The sequence below is a fragment of the Condylura cristata genome, unplaced genomic scaffold (assembly GCF_000260355.1).
Source record: "Condylura cristata isolate star-nosed mole 26May11 unplaced genomic scaffold, ConCri1.0 scaffold00015, whole genome shotgun sequence".
In the NCBI taxonomy this organism is placed as follows: domain Eukaryota; kingdom Metazoa; phylum Chordata; class Mammalia; order Eulipotyphla; family Talpidae; genus Condylura; species Condylura cristata.
The window spans coordinates 23,720,152-23,738,618 of NW_004567116.1; the positions used below are offsets into that span (position 1 = coordinate 23,720,152).

The 18,467-nt window shown below is 35.2% G+C and overlaps 1 protein-coding gene across 7 annotated transcripts in view; it reads right to left on the reverse strand.

Annotated features, from left to right (window-relative positions):
• GAS2 (growth arrest-specific 2) overlaps nucleotides 1-18,467 on the reverse strand; it is a 137,372-nt gene that overhangs the window by 26,652 nt on the left and 92,253 nt on the right. For all 7 annotated transcript variants that reach the window (XM_012725628.1, XM_012725630.1, XM_012725632.1 and 4 more), the window contains one exon: nucleotides 16,615-16,722. In XM_012725628.1, the coding sequence (XP_012581082.1) occupies nucleotides 16,615-16,722 (108 nt within the window). The remainder of the gene's footprint in view (nucleotides 1-16,614; nucleotides 16,723-18,467) is intronic.

Below are 18,467 nucleotides of genomic sequence, written 5' to 3' on the forward strand. Positions count from 1 at the left end.
AATATAAAAACTGACAACGTTGCTCCTCAAATAAGCTAAGCCCTGTACTTGCTCTGTCTGTCACCTCTCAACTGCGTGCCTGCTCTTTTTGGGGCTATGGCTTTTCATCATGTAGATCTCACGTCAAATATCACCTCCTTGGAAAGTCCATTTCTCAGAACTTTACCTGGACTAACTCTTCCTGAATTTTTCCACAATGTTGCACCAATCTTTCCTTTTCACATTTACCAGAACCCAAAAATACCTTGCATATTTGTTAACTTGAAAATAATCTTTCTCCATAAGGAAATACACTGCTTCAAGGCAGTAGCCTCGTCTCATTCACCACCCTGTTTTCAGGAATTAGAAAAAAACATGTGGAACATCTGCTGAATGAAGGATTGGTGGGCCCTCTAAAATTCTACTATTATAATTCACATTACTGATGACAGACATTTTAAATAACTCGATCAAGGTTATGCAGCAAGTCAATGGCAAATCACCTGACCTCCAAGACTCACATAAGTAATGTGTCTTCTCTTACCTAATTTTTTGGGAAAAGTGATTTCTCCTTCAAAAATATCATCATTTTCAATAGTCCGGTTTCTTCTTTGTCTCTTCCCTCTCTTCTATTAAATCAACTCTTCCCTTAAAATTTTGTCATACTTCAAATTTTAATTAATGTTCGTACCTATGAAAAGTTAGAACAGCCTCCTTATTATGTGTGCTGCTTTTAGTTGCTTCTTGCTCTAATCTATAATTTTCTATACAAAACCTCTCTTAGATTAATTACCTTGATCTTCAATTTATCATGTTATTGATCAATATCTCCATTGCTATCTCAGGTTAATATACTTTTTTGGCTTCATTATTAAGACCCACAACAATTGTCTCATAAGTATCTTCCTCACATGTTTCTCTATGTAAACTCACTATGTGATCTATCTCAGGTTAAACTGGCTGCTCAAAATTTCTTGAGTTTTTTCCATTTCTCTACGTGTTTACACCTTCATAGTGCTCTCCCACATTTCTTAAGATGCTAGTGGATTTCCAATTCTTGGTGGAAAGTTTCCAGGTAAATACAGTGCATACTGATCTTATTCAAACTCATCCAATCTTTGAGATCTAAGGCCACAGTTATTCAAATCCTTATACTAAGATGTTCTAATTATTGCCTGGGACTTTATTCCACGAGTTTTACCCATGTGAACAAATGTTGCTTAGTAAATACATAGATATACTTGTCCCCTCTGATTTATTGTATGGCTCAAGAGTTAGCTACCTGTTAGAAATTTCCCATAAAGCCTTATTAGAGAGACAGCTAAAAATCTGAAACATATCTGTCCTTTTTTTTTCCAGTTAATTTTTTTTAAAGATTTATTTATTTATTCATATAGAACTGGGGTACAGACCAGTGATACGGAGGGTGAGAGGATTCACCAGAGACAGAGTGGGGAGCAGAACGGGCAGATCGTCGAAGTACACTGCTGAGGGGAGCAGCGGGCGGGTCAGGAGAGATCTGCCACGCCATGCGGTCACCTCCAGGGCAGGCAGGGATCGAACTCATGGGGAAGTGGCTTAAGCTTTTTAGTGCAGTGCTTTAACCCACTGCGCCACCAGGGAGGGGCCCCCAGTTAATTTTTTTACCACCCTTGTGAACACAAATTATCAGTCACAACCACTTCTTGTTGAAATTCTCGTTATGTTCTTTTTTACTGTTTTGATCCTGATGAAATGATAACCCAAGAATTCTAGTGTGCTAGCAATGTAAGGACACCAATCAACATCCTCAGGCTGTAAGGTGGAATAAAACACTCTTTATATGCACATACAAATCCATACTGCCCAATGATAGATTTTCTCAGGGCTGAGAAAATCATTCATAAATGTCATGGAAAGTTAAAAGCATGAATTAAGAACGACTGGAAAATTATAGAAAGATACACTCTAACATTCTGTTCAATAACAATGCACCACTATTAGTTCCATGTACATGTCAGCCTATTCTATATAAAAGGCCCCTCCCTTTTATAAATTTGTAATCTATAATTTAACTTTAATAGTATACCATCTATTTTAAAAAGAAAGGTCAGGGCCTTTCTTTTTAAAATAGATGGTGGTGCAAAGGGTTAAAGCACAGCACAAAGAAGCTTAAGCCAGTTCTGCATGAGTTCGATCCTGCTTGGAGGAGATCCACATGGTGTGGCAGACCTCTCCTGACCCACCTGCTGCTCCCCTCAGCAGTGTACTTCGTCGATCTGCCTGTTCTGCTCCCCACTCTGTCTCTGGTGAAGCCTCTCATCTTCCGCATTTCTGGCTTGTACCCCAGTTCTGTACAAATAAATAAATAAATCTTTAAAAAAAAGAAAGAAAGAAAGAAAAAAGAAAAGTCAATAGGTGATATGGACAACTTGATCTCTCATTGCTTGGACACTGATTTCACTCAATCACAAAGAGGTCTTCTCCAACAACTACAGTTGGAGAACTGTAGCCACATCTAAATACTACTTTCCCATTAGTACACAAGAGTTTGCTTATTGATCTGGTTCTTTTGGTACTGAAATAAAGAATCTGAGTACTTGTGACAGAAACTGTGTGGCCCAAAAAGCCTAAAATATTTATCTGGCCTTCTACTATCTGTTTCATAGTTTGTGTGTTTATTGCCTGTCTCCTCACTTCCAGAATATGAAAAGAGACTGTTTTATTTACTATTATAATGATGACACCACTGCCCATCACACAGTAGGTGCTTCATATCTGTGGCAGACCACTCACAGACTTAAATTGCATTAAGAGGTACCCAGAACTCTGAAGGCAGCCACACATCTGGAACCACTGCTTTCTGGGTACACATGTAATGCCTCATGTAAAGAAATTTATAAATGGTCTAAGAATACTCTGGGGAGGATTCTTGGCCCAAGGAACAATTTTCACAGAAAATGCCTTGGTCTTACTGCTGGGCTTCTTGGGGACCGAGTACTGTACTTTTATAGCCCTGTTCTGTGAAACGAAATGTATCCTAAATCACCAGGCAGACTGGGAACTGAGAAGCTGGGTAACATCTGGAGAATAAGAGCTCAGGGTAACAAATTCCTAAAAACTTGTTGCTAGGAGCACCAGCCTGTGCCTTTTTATTACTTTATTTAACTCCTGTCAATTGATATTACCCACAGGTTAAAAAAATAAAAACACACAGCGAAACTAATACAGCTGTACAATATAAAACACCATTCCTTATCCTTCTTTTTAAGTTATGAGTAGCTTGCAATTTTATTTCACTTAAAATTCCCACTAAGGGAGCTCTTATTAATAAGTGGCAGTTCTGACCGATCGAAGTGCTACCAATTGCTCAATACCAGGTCAAGGGGTCGTTATGAGCCAAAGTCAACAGTTTGCTTCTCAAATGTTCTGCTTAGGGGCAAAGATAAACTTAACAGCACTTTAATTTTACATCCCTGATGTACTAGAATAGAGAGCCTCATCCAACAGATGGTCCATGTATTCGATCTGGAGTTTTTCTCAGACAGGTCTCCAGCCTCAAGTGTTGTTCCCATGTCCCAGCCCCTGCCTATGCTAATAGGGTTGATGTTCCCTCTCCAATTCTATAATCTTTCAATTCCTTCTCTACATGACTACAGCCTCCATGATTTAAAACATAACCCACTCCTATTTTGCCCATTCTAGCAATTCTCAGAACCACCATCTCACCTTGAGGAAAAAGCCAGAACTCTCACTAGGCACGCAGATTCAGGCTTTGTGTCCCTGGCTGTCTCTCCAGTCTCTTTGAGCTATCAGCTTCTCTTGCCCTCTGTTCTGAAGGCTGCACTTCTAAGAGATTTGATAATGTCTTATTCTCTGTCTCTATTTCATTGCCACCTCTGGTGCTTTAGAGCCTGATTCAGCATGCCGAGTCCTTTCGAATTCTGGAACGAATACTTTCCTTTCTACTCTTTGTTTGGCTAACATCTGCTAATTTTTTTTGAGTCTCAATTCTGACTTCTCATTCTCCTGACAGTCTTTTTTGATTCCTAAAATACAGATTAATAAGAAGATCCCACAATAGGTAACACTATTGGGAATTCCAATACAAAAGGTAACCCTGAGAAATGTACCACAGGAAAGATAATGAAAGGTAGAGTTCTTAACTTTGATATCTCTCTCAACATGCTCTCAATTCTTAAAGCTAACATGTCATCTTCCAATTTTAGGTACTTCCCCAAACAATACAACTATGGTATCATAGTTAAATCTTGTTCAGTTTTGCTATTGAAGAAACCTAGGAATTGTTCTTGTAAAGTACAGTAAAAATGCTCTGTGTAAAATGGCACTCTAAATATGTTTTAACTGAAGATATATCTTGCTTTGAAAGCTCTTTACTTTAAGGAAATCAGAGACAGTACATGATTCAAGATAAGTCACTTGTACCTAATAACTACCTAGTAACATGAGAAAGGTGCAAGCTATTCTAGAAAAATACTTGGAACTGACTTAAGAGTGCACTGACTTTATGAAATCATGCATGAATGAAATGGGACTTTGATGAACTGGAAATGTCTGGTAACAGATAGTGGGTGAATGCATCTTAAGTGCATCAACACTTCCCTCAGTAGGCCCTGATTGTAAGGAAACTGCTGCAATCTTAATGGTTTAAATAATTTTTGCCACTTTTCCTAGAATCCAGGTTTCCTAGAAACCTGTGAAGAAGGGTCAAAAGTGGCATCTTAAAAGAACAGCTCTAAGAAATGTCAGCAAAAGCAATCGTAAAAGGTAATCTTACTTGAGAAAACAAACAACGTTCATAACAAACGACCCCAAGATGAGTGGTTAATTCCAGCCCTATGCATACTTGGCCAGAGCCTGAGGCGGTCTATCTTTCAGGAACTCAGATTGAGGTGTGTACCCTGAACATATGAAGCAGAGATGAGTTGATAATAATTCTCAATTGTGGCAACATGTTTGAAATGAGTCAGGGAAAATGGAAACCTAGGTCCTCCCTGGTGGTGCAAGGTGTAAGGCCTCAGCACTATGAAGCTATCAGCAGCTATTTCAGCATGATTTCCATCCCTGACCAGCGAGGTGACCCACATGGTGCAGCAGACCTCTCCTGTCTCTCCTGCTGCTCCCCTCAGCAGTGTATGTCAGTCAATCTGCCTATTCTGCTCCCTACTCTGTCTCTGGTGAATCCTCTCATACCTCTGGGCTATACTCCAGTTCTTGAATGCATAAATAAATAAAATAAAGCTTAAAAAAGAAAAAAGAAAAAGAAAACTGGGTATGGCATTGAAGAAGGAAGCTGGAGCAAACCTTCCAGCAAATCAGGAGGGCCGGAGCCAAGCTTCCTCTAGGAAATAGTGTAAGGGTGAAGCAGGACAGCAGGATACCAGCAGCAAACAGAACCCATGGGAGAAAAAAATTGGAGGGTGGTCTTCAGCCCTGGGCTCCTTGGGATGACAAAGGCCCTAGACCTTGCTTGCCTATGAATATTCTCTCAGAATGTCTGGGAGTTCAATGGTGACTCTGAAGGGGTTGTACTCACTGAAGTCCCTCTGTTTTTCTATGATCATTTTCTCTAAGCCACAAAAACACGGACTGAGAAAATTCAAGTCCAGTCCAAATTTCTTTTTCATGCATGATAAGATCTTCGAGAATTGCCACTAGGAAGTAAGTCTTATTCGTGATTTTACTGCATTCACTTCAGTTAGGACAATGCCCTTGTTATTATTGTATGTCTTTATTTAGACAGAAGATAAACAAGGAACCAGGATGCACCTTGAAAACTTGGCAAGTATGTGCCTTTCCTCTATTTATCTTTTCTGTGTAATGAAGGAAGGCTGAGAGAAGGAAAGAATTGCACCATTTTTAGCATTCCCCAAAAGAGATGTGAACTGCCCCCAAAAGATCTATCATGTCAGTTCCATTACAATTTACCCTCCCCCAAAAACCCATGATGCCTACTGAGATCATACTAACTTCAAATATTTTCTTTAGAGATTCACCCTAAAATATAAAGAATCACAACTAGGGTTATCAGATAACTCTTCTCCTGACTTTCTAGTCCTGTCCACAAAACCTCTTAAATGACTCCTGAAACATTAAAAAATTACTCTTAAAAGAAGCAAAGAGAGGTGTGCCATGTAAGGAGTGAAAAGAATGCAAGGATTCATTTTTTGAACAAAGGAATCCTGCCAGACAACATGTGCCTCCTTAGAGACCTCTCACCCAGCTGGCAATAAAGACTTTGCCTGCAGACTTATCCAAGAAGTCACTATGAAGTGAAGGTGAAACCTAAGTCTCTTGTGCTAATCTGGCTGTGACAGCCTTGACCCTCACTTCTCACCAAAATGGAGGAAACCACTCTTGCCAGCTGGGTGAGAGGTTTCTCCTTCACTACCGAGGTGCCTCTTTGGTGAGAAGTGAGGGTCAAAGCTGTCACAGCCAGATTAGCACAAGAGACTTAGGTTTCAACTTCACTTCACAGTAACTTCTTGGATAAATCTGTAGGCAAAGTCTTTAACAAGTCCAAGTAAAGTTGTGCCTTGCTCCTGCTGTCTGACAGGATTGTACACTCTCAGGTTCAAAGACATGCTCAAGTTCAGAAGATTTTAAAAGTGACTTTCAGGGAACTCATCTCTTTCACCACCATCTAAGTAATATTTTGTTGCCCAAATAATTAGTAATGACCAATTATTCATACTGCAAAACATGAGCTGTACAAAGAAACAGAGCTTAGAGAGAGATACTGTATTTCTAATACTGCTAATAAGTTTCTTGCACAAATTTTCTAGTAATAAAAGATTTCAAATATCTCCTTGTGCCATCAAATACTCATGTAGTTGATGAATGATGGGGAAAGTTATGAGTAAAGTAATACATTTAATAATACATGTTTAGAAACCCAAACTAATTTTCATGCTATAGTTTCAAGACATATGCATCTTATTTTAAGAAGCATTTTCAAAATGGGCCTTTTGAGTGATTATTTGCATTAATGTGAAACAGAAAATTATTACTCAAATAAAATTCTTTAAAATCTTAATTATTAACATCAAAACTAAAAATGAGCCATCCTTTTATCTAAACTGGCAAAGTTTGAGTCTATCCCATTCCCATCTCCTTTAATCTTTATATTATCAAATAATAAATCTCCCATGTTAGTTAAAACATTGCTGACATACCTAAGAACTAGGTTTGGTTAGGAGCAGATTTCTGGAAGGGTTCATGAGGTTCCATATATGTTACACCAAAAAGAGCCATGAGAAAAATAGTGGTAGACTATTCTGAAATTACTGGTGCTTCATTTTCATTTCATAGGGCATTGGCATTAGTTAACTATTTTAAAGAAAAGACTCAGATGATGTTAGATATGGAAGCTATATCCAGGTTTATGCATTTAAACTTTTTTAAGGATCTCAATGAAGGAGCACACTGAAACATGGGAATTGAATAAGACAAAAATGACTAGGTTACTCCTTCCCTCCCACCCATCATAAAATCCAGATCGTCATTTTCCAAGTATGATGGGGAAAGGAGAAACAATACTCTAATACTTCACTAAAACAGAACAACGTCATAAAAATAAAAACCAGCTTTTAGGCTGCCCAACTTCCCTTGTTTGACTGGAGGTGAAGGTGCCACAGTGAAAGTGAAGTAGAGAGGTTTCCCCCTTAACTATCTAAGTAATTACCTTAAACGTCTGTTTTGCTTTGGCTGTGGAGACATAGTAACAACCATGAAGACCCTACTGAAACAAGAAGATAGGAAGTTCATAAAATGTTCTCCATCTCCATTGTAGAAAGGCACAGGAACGTTACCTGCAAATGCAAACTGTGATTTCTTGTGACGAGTTAAAGAAAAATTTTTATTTGCAAGTTACTATAATAATGATGATTCTTTTATTTCTTCAAAACCTATATATCAAAGAGAAATTTTGCTGCCTAGATTCCACAGTAAGTGACAACTGAGCATACACAGTGTGAGAACCGTGGAACGTAGTGCCCATTGGCATTTGAAAGTACAAATGTTAGAATTCTTTATTTTCTGGGGGTCCTTTGGTCTCTTGCTCCTGGCTACAAGATTTTTCTATAAAAATTCTTTTATTTTTATACATATAAGGAATATATGTAAGGAAGTTATTTGACTGCAAAACAGACATTTGCTAGTGCCCAGATTCCAGAAACTCTAGAGAATATGTAATCATGTTTTAAAGAAAATGTTTAAGTACAGGAAGATTTTATTTTCTGTCTGAAACTTCCTATTTGGGGGGAATATCCTGCCATCTTGTTGATTCCCTGGTACCAATTAACTCACTCATGTGGGCCCTTTACTTTTATCTGAAGCTCTACCATTATATTTATCCTCAGACAACTGTGAGCACAAGACACTTTCCCACTCCCTTGAACTGTTTTGATTAAAATGTATTTCCATAGCATTTTAGATTAAATTTCACAATAGTCAGATCCAAAGAGACACTATTTATATCGAAAGGTGGTATGTTGAAAGGATTCAATCAGTACTGAAGGACAAGCCCAGGTTTCCAAAGTATCAAGATTCCAAAGAAAAGTTATCCTTGGGGAACATTTGTTTCCTTTTGTACAATTATATACTCTTCTGGCTACAGCTTCCTTATCAGTCAAGGCTCTCTTCCCTTTTACCCACAGCATATTTCCTCTAATTAATGCTTATAGTGTGTTATCCATCAGATTGATGGTGCTGTACACGAGGAAAGATCCTATTTAAACCTTGGTGACAAAATGTCAGTTAAAGTGTAGGTTTCTCTGGAATTCTTAGTGCTCAAATGAGAATCTTTCTTTTATGTAATAAGTTGGGTTAATACAGAAGATAGATGAGATCTCCAAGATTAGATCTCAGAGTTATCCCTCATTTTCCTTCTAAGAACACATCTAGGTCAGGAAATAGGAGGTGGAAAGAATTGTGATATAGTGATTCATGGTAACATTTATTTTTTTAGGAAATAGGGCAAATATTAATAAATAATTGGCTAGGATTTTTCTTTTTTTAATATTAGGGTTTTCATTATAATGTGTTGAGGTGTGTACTGAGGCCAAATAGTCATTCCAGAATCTTACACCTTGTTCTTCCCAAAATCTACATAAACATCTCCTAAGGACATTAGAATGCATTAAACAAGATGGCAGGAAATGACAGAATATAGCCTAAAACAACATCTAAGCCAGCTTCAAATGAAAATGTTATTACTAATAAAATGAGAACACAGGAAATTAAAAATTCGATGTGAATTAGTAAGGTTCTTATAAATAAAACCTTCACAGTTTAAGGGATGGAGGCTTTTACACTGAGGACCAAGATTACATGTTTTCACTGAACAACTGAAATCCAAAACCTCAAGCACTAGCGGGGAGCTGCAAGGCAAAATCTGAAATGTCTAAGTTATGCAGAAACTTAACATTAACTTTAAGAAAAAAGATAAGAGTTTTCACCATGCTTGACTATATTCACGATAAACTCAAGATGGCCACATTTGCAAAGTACACTATTAATGAATTTTCCAGCATCCTGTTTATGCAACTTTGTGCCCCTGGGAGAGTTATATACAATTTATAATGACAGATATTTCACAGGTTTATTCTTTGGCTGCTAGAATTCTCATCAATAATTCAAGAACACACACAAACGTTATATATAATTGTTTCACTTCTTTCCCTTTGCAAGAGATCATTTACATTTTAATCATTGAGACTCATCGACATTTTTATCAACCCTGGAGTGAACCTGTAAACCAGGGAATGTTCTTGTGGGGAAGATTACAAAAGGAAGGAAGAGAAACATCTTACAAGCATTAACAATTTACATTAATAAGTAATATCTACTCTGTAATACAAAGCATGTATTTCTTAAATCAAAAACATAGTAACAGTGCTAAGTTTCAAAAAAAAAACTTCAAAGGGACATTTTAAAGTGTGAAATTTAAAACAGATGGAATTTAATATGTAAATATTTATAATATGATTTAATTCTCGATAAAATACTTTCTAGCTGGATTACCTTGGAAAAATTGCTAAATCTCATAGCTGCAGTTTCCTCATCAGTAAGATGTTATGAATTAAAAATCACATTGACTTTTCTCAAAACCAATGAGAATAAAATGAGATAATGTATAAATGAATCTACTTCATGAACCATAGAAAAGCAAGGTATAGAATAAATAAAAATGGTTAAGGAAAAAAATGTTACTTAAAAATTAGTAGACATACATTTGTAGGGAACTTATTTCCAAAAGGATTAGTTACTATGTCAAAGGCTATCAGTTTGCATTATGTTTTAAGTTCTTATTTAGACTTTTTAGTTAAAAAAATACAAAAAGCAACTTCACCTCTTCACCTCACCATATTGTATTCAGAAAATCCTTTCATACCTCCCTAATTTGATTAGGGAGGTTTAATCTTAACTGCATAAAAAAAATTTGGAGATGGAAATAGGTAATTGAAGCAAATTGAATAAATGTTTGCTTCTGGAAGACCATACATATCTGGGCAATATATTGAAAAGAAAATCAATAAATATTTTGATCAAGGTGAACACTATGTTGATTGTCCTAACAATTTTTAGATGTTATTGCCTTATAAGATTCTGTCTTCTGAGTATTCTCTTCTGAATCTCTACATCAGGAATAGACTATTAAGTACCCCATTTTGCTAAAATATAGAAGAAGAAATAAGCAAATTAAGAGCTACACATTAAGGGCAAGTCAATGATTAATGAAGGTGGGAATTGAACACCAAAACTCACAACACGTGTGAATAGCATATAGTTAAATCCATGGGTTCTGAAGTCAGATAAGCTGAATTCAAAGAAAAAGTTTTACTCTTATAGATGCATGGTCTTTGGCAAGTAATGTTTTGTTACAATATTGCTAAAATGGAAAATAATAATATCTATTTCAAAGACGTGAGAGTTAAATAAAAGAATCCAAGGAAAATAGCCAGAAAAGGGTCTGACTCATGGAAACATTGTTTGTGTTAAATGCTATATATAAAAATGTATGGAAAATAGAAGACTTACTTTTTGCACAAGATTTTTTACTAGGGATTTAAATTTCAGGTACAAAAAAACAAATTAATTTGAGACAGCTTTTAAAGTCATAAGGCCAAATCACTGTACTTAGTCATCTTTCTAATATTGAAGCTTTTATCTTTTTCTCTAATATTGATATCTCTAATATCAGACCTTAGTGTATTTTAACTATACCCATGCCACTATCTAAGACATATACACACGTCTAAAATATATACATATAACCAATTCTTCCTAACAGGAAGTTTACAGCAGTGCAGAAAATGGGAACTGCAGATCATAATACCTGTATATTTTTTCAGTGAAGATAATTAGTTTTCCAGTGTTTCCTTTTGTTTAAATCTGATTTTTGGCTAGTAAAAATGTATTGCTCATATTGTAGAAGCAATAAAGTGGCAAAAGAAAGTGATTCAAGGTAAAATAGAGTCACAAATGCTCTGTACAATATAAAAGTCAGAAAAAAACTTGCTAACACAGTTGGAGGTAGGTTAGAATGCTTATCACTCAGGTGAGAGGTGATTCTAAAATACTTAAACAAATCTAATAATTCTAAAAAAAGATATTCTTATTGCCAAGTGACCAATAATGGTGTATTCTCAGAGAAAAGGGATTCTTGGTTTTTACCCACATTTATTGTTCTTTATCCTTGATGCATTTCCTTAAAAATTCATTGGAAGAAAATAAATGAATTCTCTAACTTCACTAAGAATATAGAGACTTGCCAAATATATTTTTTAATCTTTCCATTGCTGTAAGACAGATCAAATTTTATATTTCCCTTCTTCTAGCAGTAGTATCTAATGTAGTGTGGAGTACAATCTTGGACAAAGCTTCATTTCAATTTTTCTACATTTAAAAATTTTTCAATCTCAAAGGTAAATCTCAGAAAAACAACACTCTACTGGCTGAATGCATTAGTCCATGGTTAATCATTATTTATTTTGCAATCATCCAAGATATATGCTTTTCTCAGAGAGAAGAGGTTAAGAGGATTGATTAACATTTGTAAAGTCCTTTGAGAGTTGTGTTACCAAAGTGTAAATTATAACCATGTTATTAGCCCAAGCCCATTGAACATGAAAAAATTTCCAACAAATGGGAGTGTCATTAATGGAGCAAAAATATTATGAAAAATAATTCAAATGTGAAATTGACACATTTCAATCCATTTGCATCATTGTGCTGTTTGCTTTTCCTAAATTAGTGCTCTGTTTTGAAGCAGCTGAGCAAAATGAATCAGTATGAAAACACTCATGTGCTAATAATTACAGCCACGTTTCTCACCATAGATCAGAGCACTTTAAATGTCTGAGATTTTACATAGATTAGATGCAAATGTGACCATATATTTTTCTCTATAAATAAATATACATTACTATTTTTGAACACAAAAACACTACTTCCATATATTCCTAGATTAGATGAGAGGTTGTTTATTTACTTTGTTTAAAGATAAATGAATTTTTAATCTCCACACTATTTGTTTAAAACTCGTTTGCATTTTTTCACAACAGTCTATTTTTCATGAGTAGAAAAGGTATGCAATTTGAGCCATGGTACTTTTTACTCACAGTAAATCAATATGTGTCATAAGAGCAGGAAAGAAAAAGCAATATCGCTCACTACCATTGGACCTTCCTTTAGAGCAATCCCAGAAGACATTGCCAGGTTTGGTTGCTATAGCAACAGAGCTCTAGTGCCTCTCTTGCTTGGTTTGTTACAGTGAGTTGAATTTTGCCACATAGGAATAACCCCGAAGGATTTTATGGTAAGGAAAAAATTACAAGGAATCAATAATAATGCCGCTGAAATTTCTGGTGATCAGAAATGATTTTTAATGCAAAAAAGGTAACAAGAAGATGACTTCATAGCATTTCACATCCTTTTGTTGACATCCAATTAAATAATTCATTGCCTTCTCTTTAGGTTCCTTAAGCAGTCACATTTCTTTCAGTGTGAGAAAGAATCTCAAAACCATTAAAGCAATAGCATGGAACAGTATATTATTTTGTACATCTCTGAAGGTCTGCTAAAAAAGGGTCTTGTAATATTAAACCACTGTAAAAAGTGTTTACAATTATGAAAAAAACTCAACAAAACTGTACTAACAATAAAGAATTTTCTTCTGATGTCTATTAAAAAGATGTAAGAAGAGATAAAATATATGATATAGCGTTCTAATTAGTCTTACCTACTAAGTCAGATAGGTAATATGAAGCTTTTTGAACAGCATCTGGTATACAGTAAACACCTAATAAATATTATTGTAATCTTTATGACTATTGAAATACAGTCAGGCAAGTATATTCCTTTCTTTATAGAAGGCATTATTGATTATTCACAGTGTAATGCTCTGTGCATTTTGACTATTTTTAGTATAAAAATGGTGTAATGAACATATGAGTATGTAACTGAGCCCTAAATACATTGTTTAGAGGTGCAGATCTTTTTTGACACACTAACCTTGTGAACAAAATGCTTGTATTTAATGAACATGCCACAGGGAGGCAGCCTGGAGTGGAATATGTTAGGATTCAGTGAAGCTGTATATAGGGCACCTGGTATTTATAAATTGTCTGGCACAAATAATCCTTATTAAATTTTAGTTGTTTTCCTTTTTTAAATAAAGTATTTGTTTATTTATGCATACAGAACTAGGGTACAGGCCAGAGGTGCAGGGGTGGTGAGAAGCTTCACCAGAGACAGAGTGGTGAGTAGAACAGGCAGATCGACAAAGCACACTGCTGAGGGGAGCAGCGGGTGAGTCAGGAGAGGTCTGCCAGGCCAGGTGGGTCACCTCCTGGGTAGGGGATAGAACTCGCACTGTGGTAGGCAGCTGCAACCAGCTTGCAGTGCTGCTCTTAACCCATTGCGCCACCAGGGAGGGCCCTGTTTTTCCTTTTTTAAAAATATGACCTCTTTTTTTTTTTTTATAGAGGTAACATTGGCTTTCAACACTGTGTGATGTAGAGGTACAGGTTCCCGTCACTGAAGATGTATGGTGTTTCACCACACCCACTATGAAATCACCCAAAGTCCTCTACCATAGTTCCTAGGGCACCTTGCCCCTTATGTCACTCACCCCAACTGTCCTCTGGTAAACTTGACTCTACAGTCATATTTCTAGGGTTTGTTTGGTTTAGTTTTATCTATTTGCTTTGTTTCTCTATAGTCTACATACAAGAGAAGTAATCCAATATTTGTCTTTCTCCTTCTGAGTTATTTGGTTTAACATCATCCCTTCTAGTTCTTAAAAATTATCTTTTCCAAATGGAACTTAATTGTAAAAATGAATGCAAATGTTATCTACCTAGTACTAGTAACAATATATGGGTTTAACTCAGGAAAGATACAGAAAATTTTACTTCAGTTTAATTCTATGTTACAAATTCATTTTTAAACTCACTTCAATTGATAATGTCTTTCTCAAAGATATTTTCATGATATTCTAGCCCAGAATGATGCTCTGGAAAAAAAGTGGTGAGGGGGATCCATTTTTATGGCCAAATACATATGGTAAATGCTAAATAGTATAGCTCATGTTAGAGATGAATAGATCACCTAGGTTGAACTCTCCAAGAAATCCCAGAAAATCACAGATAAGGAAATCAGTATTGCTTCCTAGCAAAGAGCATAAATTTGGGCTAGATAAGTCTTGAATCCTACTTTTACTACTCATTTGCTTATAATTAAAATCATTTTCTCCCTGGTGGCAAATTTCAATTCCTCTATAAATAATACATTGATATATTTTACCAAAGGAAACCATTTTCCAAAAAGAAAAATGGAACATCAAAGAATATCTTGAATGTTAAATGTTACCTAAATGTATATTATTCATAAATATATAACAAATGTGTGGACAAACTGACTAAATACAGAAGACTAGATGAAAGTAAATATATTCAATTTATATTATTAACTGAAGATATTATGTTATGTTAAAGGGGAAATCTGAAATTGAGTAATCTTGGGGTATCAACACTTCTACTCCCAAGAAAGGAAAAGTGCTTAAACAAAATCCTGAATTTTTGTTTGGCTCTTGGGCCTAATATTCTGCAGAATTTTGAGTCTCAAGAAATGTCAACAGTGTAAAATTTAAACACATTTGTAAAAATGTAAATGTAAAATCATTATTGTTTCTTAATATACTAAAGTGAAAGCAAGCAGCTTGGCTAAAACAAATATTTTAGGTATGTTATCCTTGCAATAAAATACAAGGAACAGTAAGTGATGGCCAGGGCATCTGTCTCTGGGAAGCCACTCTCTTTTATATTGTTCTTAAAATGATAACAGCATATCATTTTTTTTCTTTTCATTGCATTCCAAATAGAAGAGCAATTATTACATGGAGTTTTTTTTTTTTTTTCAAATCTATAAACACTAAATTCAATTAAAATACAAAATGACTTTTTTTAAGCCTAATTATGATTGGATTTTTTTCTTACATATCATGTTGCAGTGTCTTAAAAGTAAAACTTGTTATACAAATAAATTTTCAGTCAAAACTTGAAATTAGGTAAAAATTACACTGGCAAAATTTTTACTGGATCTTTACTGATTTGAGTAGTGTTAAGAATGCTCATTAACTGGACTAGGTATACAATTCAAATCATTTTATAATATAACAAACAAGATTTGTTTAACATATTCAAATGAGAAGAGGATTAGCTCTTTTGAATCATAATCACTGTTTTTTCAGGAAATGACTAAAAATAAGATAGAAAATGTTTATACTTAATTGCATCATTCTAGGAATATATCTGAGCTATATATTCATTTTCTTAGTTTTGAAAATAGTGCTTGGTTTTAGCAAAAGTCACAAATTTATTTTGAGAAATCCAATTCCCTTGATTATGAACAAAACATCACAAGTGAAAGACCTGGAATTTCATTGTGCTTAGTCACTAATTACAATCAAAAAATCGTTCATGATATTTAACTAACATTTAAACAAGGATAATTGTGGAGACCACCACATGTGTAAAATGTGGAGGCCACAAAGTCATTTATTAGCATAGCTTTACATTCATTTATTCTAACCCAGAAAACTAAGGTAGTATGGTAATGATCATTTAACCATGCTACTATAATGAACTTCCATTCTCACTCTAGTTCATAATCCAAATTTTGTGAATAATCATGTTTAAATAATCTGAAAATTACCCAGGACCAAGAGAATGGCCATTTCCATAACTTCACATATAGGGTAGGGCAAAATACTGTTTTAATTTTCCATTGGTGGTGGTGGTAGTGGGTAGAGGTGGAGAGGTTAGCTTTTTTGAAATTAAATGTATAAGCAAAAAAGAAATATTTATTTTTTCATTTTATTTAACCTCCATGATCTATTTGCTATGTGCATTTGTGCATATGTAAAAAGAGGACAATATTCTATTTATTTAGCCCTTGATAGTGATCAAACCTGGTGCACTGGAAAATGTGAATTCTTCCCATCTTCAAATCCAACTGTAGGCATCATAAGGGAAGCTTCTTAGTTATTGGTTATATTTCCCTCTAACCCCCAACTCAACTCCCAAAGAATCTCACAAGTGACAAAAAATAAGGTGAAAATTATAACTTTACCCTAATGAAGAGGATCTTTTCTCCCACTCGGTATCTTCCTTGAGAGAGTCTCTCCACACAGAACTTGTTTGGGCATTTGCAAGGAGGATCTTCAGAAATCCGTTTCACCTGAAAGAGAAGAGCTAGCAAGTTCATGATCCTTAATAGGTCCCATTTAGACCAATTTGGTCTATGTGTTCAAAGGCCCTCAGCCCATGAATGCTTTTAAATTTGTTCTCCATCAGGCCATGGCTATGATATGAGCACACAGAGATCACATTAAATCCTCACTATATAAAGATGACTCCTAATATATTTTCTGAAAGACAATAATTACACTAAAACATAAAGTAGATGACGAAGAGAGTAATGCTGGAGGATACTATGAGTAAATCAATTGGCAGGGCAGGAAAGATGGGGCTGGACTCTCACTTTGGAGAAATAAAAAAAAACCAACAAACCAAATAACACACATACATTGGGTTGCCAAAATAAATATGCTCAAAACTAGAATAGCCTGTATGTTAAGACAGAGTTTAAGTTATTTTAATGATGCTGGCTTTACCCATTTTCAAATTAAGTATCAATTAAACAATTATTTATTTAAAATTTATTTATTTACATATATAAGAGCTGGGGTACAGGCCAGAAGTGCAGGAGGTGAGAGCATTCACCAGACAGAGTGGGGAGCAGAAGAAGCAGATCTACTGCAATAAACTGCTGAGGTGGGCTGCTGTACCATGTGGTTAGCTGCCTGGTTGGGAATAGAACTCCTGCCAAGTGGCTGCCAATAGCCTGAGAGAGCTGTGTCTTTAACCCATGTGCTGCAAGGGAGGCCTTAAACAAGTTTTTTAAATGAGACTTTTTTTTTTCCTTATTTTGAACTCTAAGCTTTCTCTAAGAAGGCATCTATAATTCACTGAGATTAATTCAGCAAGTTACTCCACCCAGTAATGTTCACCCACCAAAACCTATCTCTGTACCTACGTCTAAAACACTGTAGGCGCTTTATGGAATTTATGTCTGAATATCGGGTTATCTCTATATACTCTCTCTACCTCCTAAAAACACACAATATAAATGACACATTCACAATGTTTATAAATATGTATGACTTTTAGAAGACAAAGTATAGTCTATGATTTTAGAAATAAGGTTATTGTTTCACTTGCCATAATGTGTCTTGTAATTCTCCTCTCTTCAACTGATGAACCAACTAAACACACTAAACAAAAATAAGACTGTTCTATGCTTTGCAAAAATTTCCAAAGGAAGAAACAGAAAGATCCAAATAACATGTAGTCTGCATTTGAAAAGGTAGATAGAATGCATTTAGATTATGAAAAAACTAGTTTGGATTACCCTTGCTCAAATTCTTTGAGCCACAAAGACATGCTTCCTAGAGGTTTGTCATCAAAGAAATTCAATTATTTCTTCAAACAATTCTGATTTCAATCAACCTTCTCTAAAGACAAAACTGGGAAAAGTTAACACATGTAAATTCAAATACATTAAGTATGAAGAAATTGAACAGCTTGGTTTCCCTAGAGTACAAGAGATCCCAGTAGTAAGGAAGTAAAGCAAGAAAAGATGAAGGATTACTTGAAGCAAAACTAACTTTAAAGACAATACAATTATGCCTAGTGAAGACACAAGAATAACCGCTATTGATAGAGAAAAAGAAGAGAACCAACCTGAGGATAGATGCTTTCTTAAGTCCTTTCTGCATCCCTGGTCATGCCAATGAGTAAAGCTACAAATTTTGGTACTTACTTCTATCATAGCAAATTACATCTCAGTTATTGTTTACCCTTAATGTCTATTATATTGTGGGCTCAGACCCTATTTCATCACCATTTAAAATTTTGATTAAA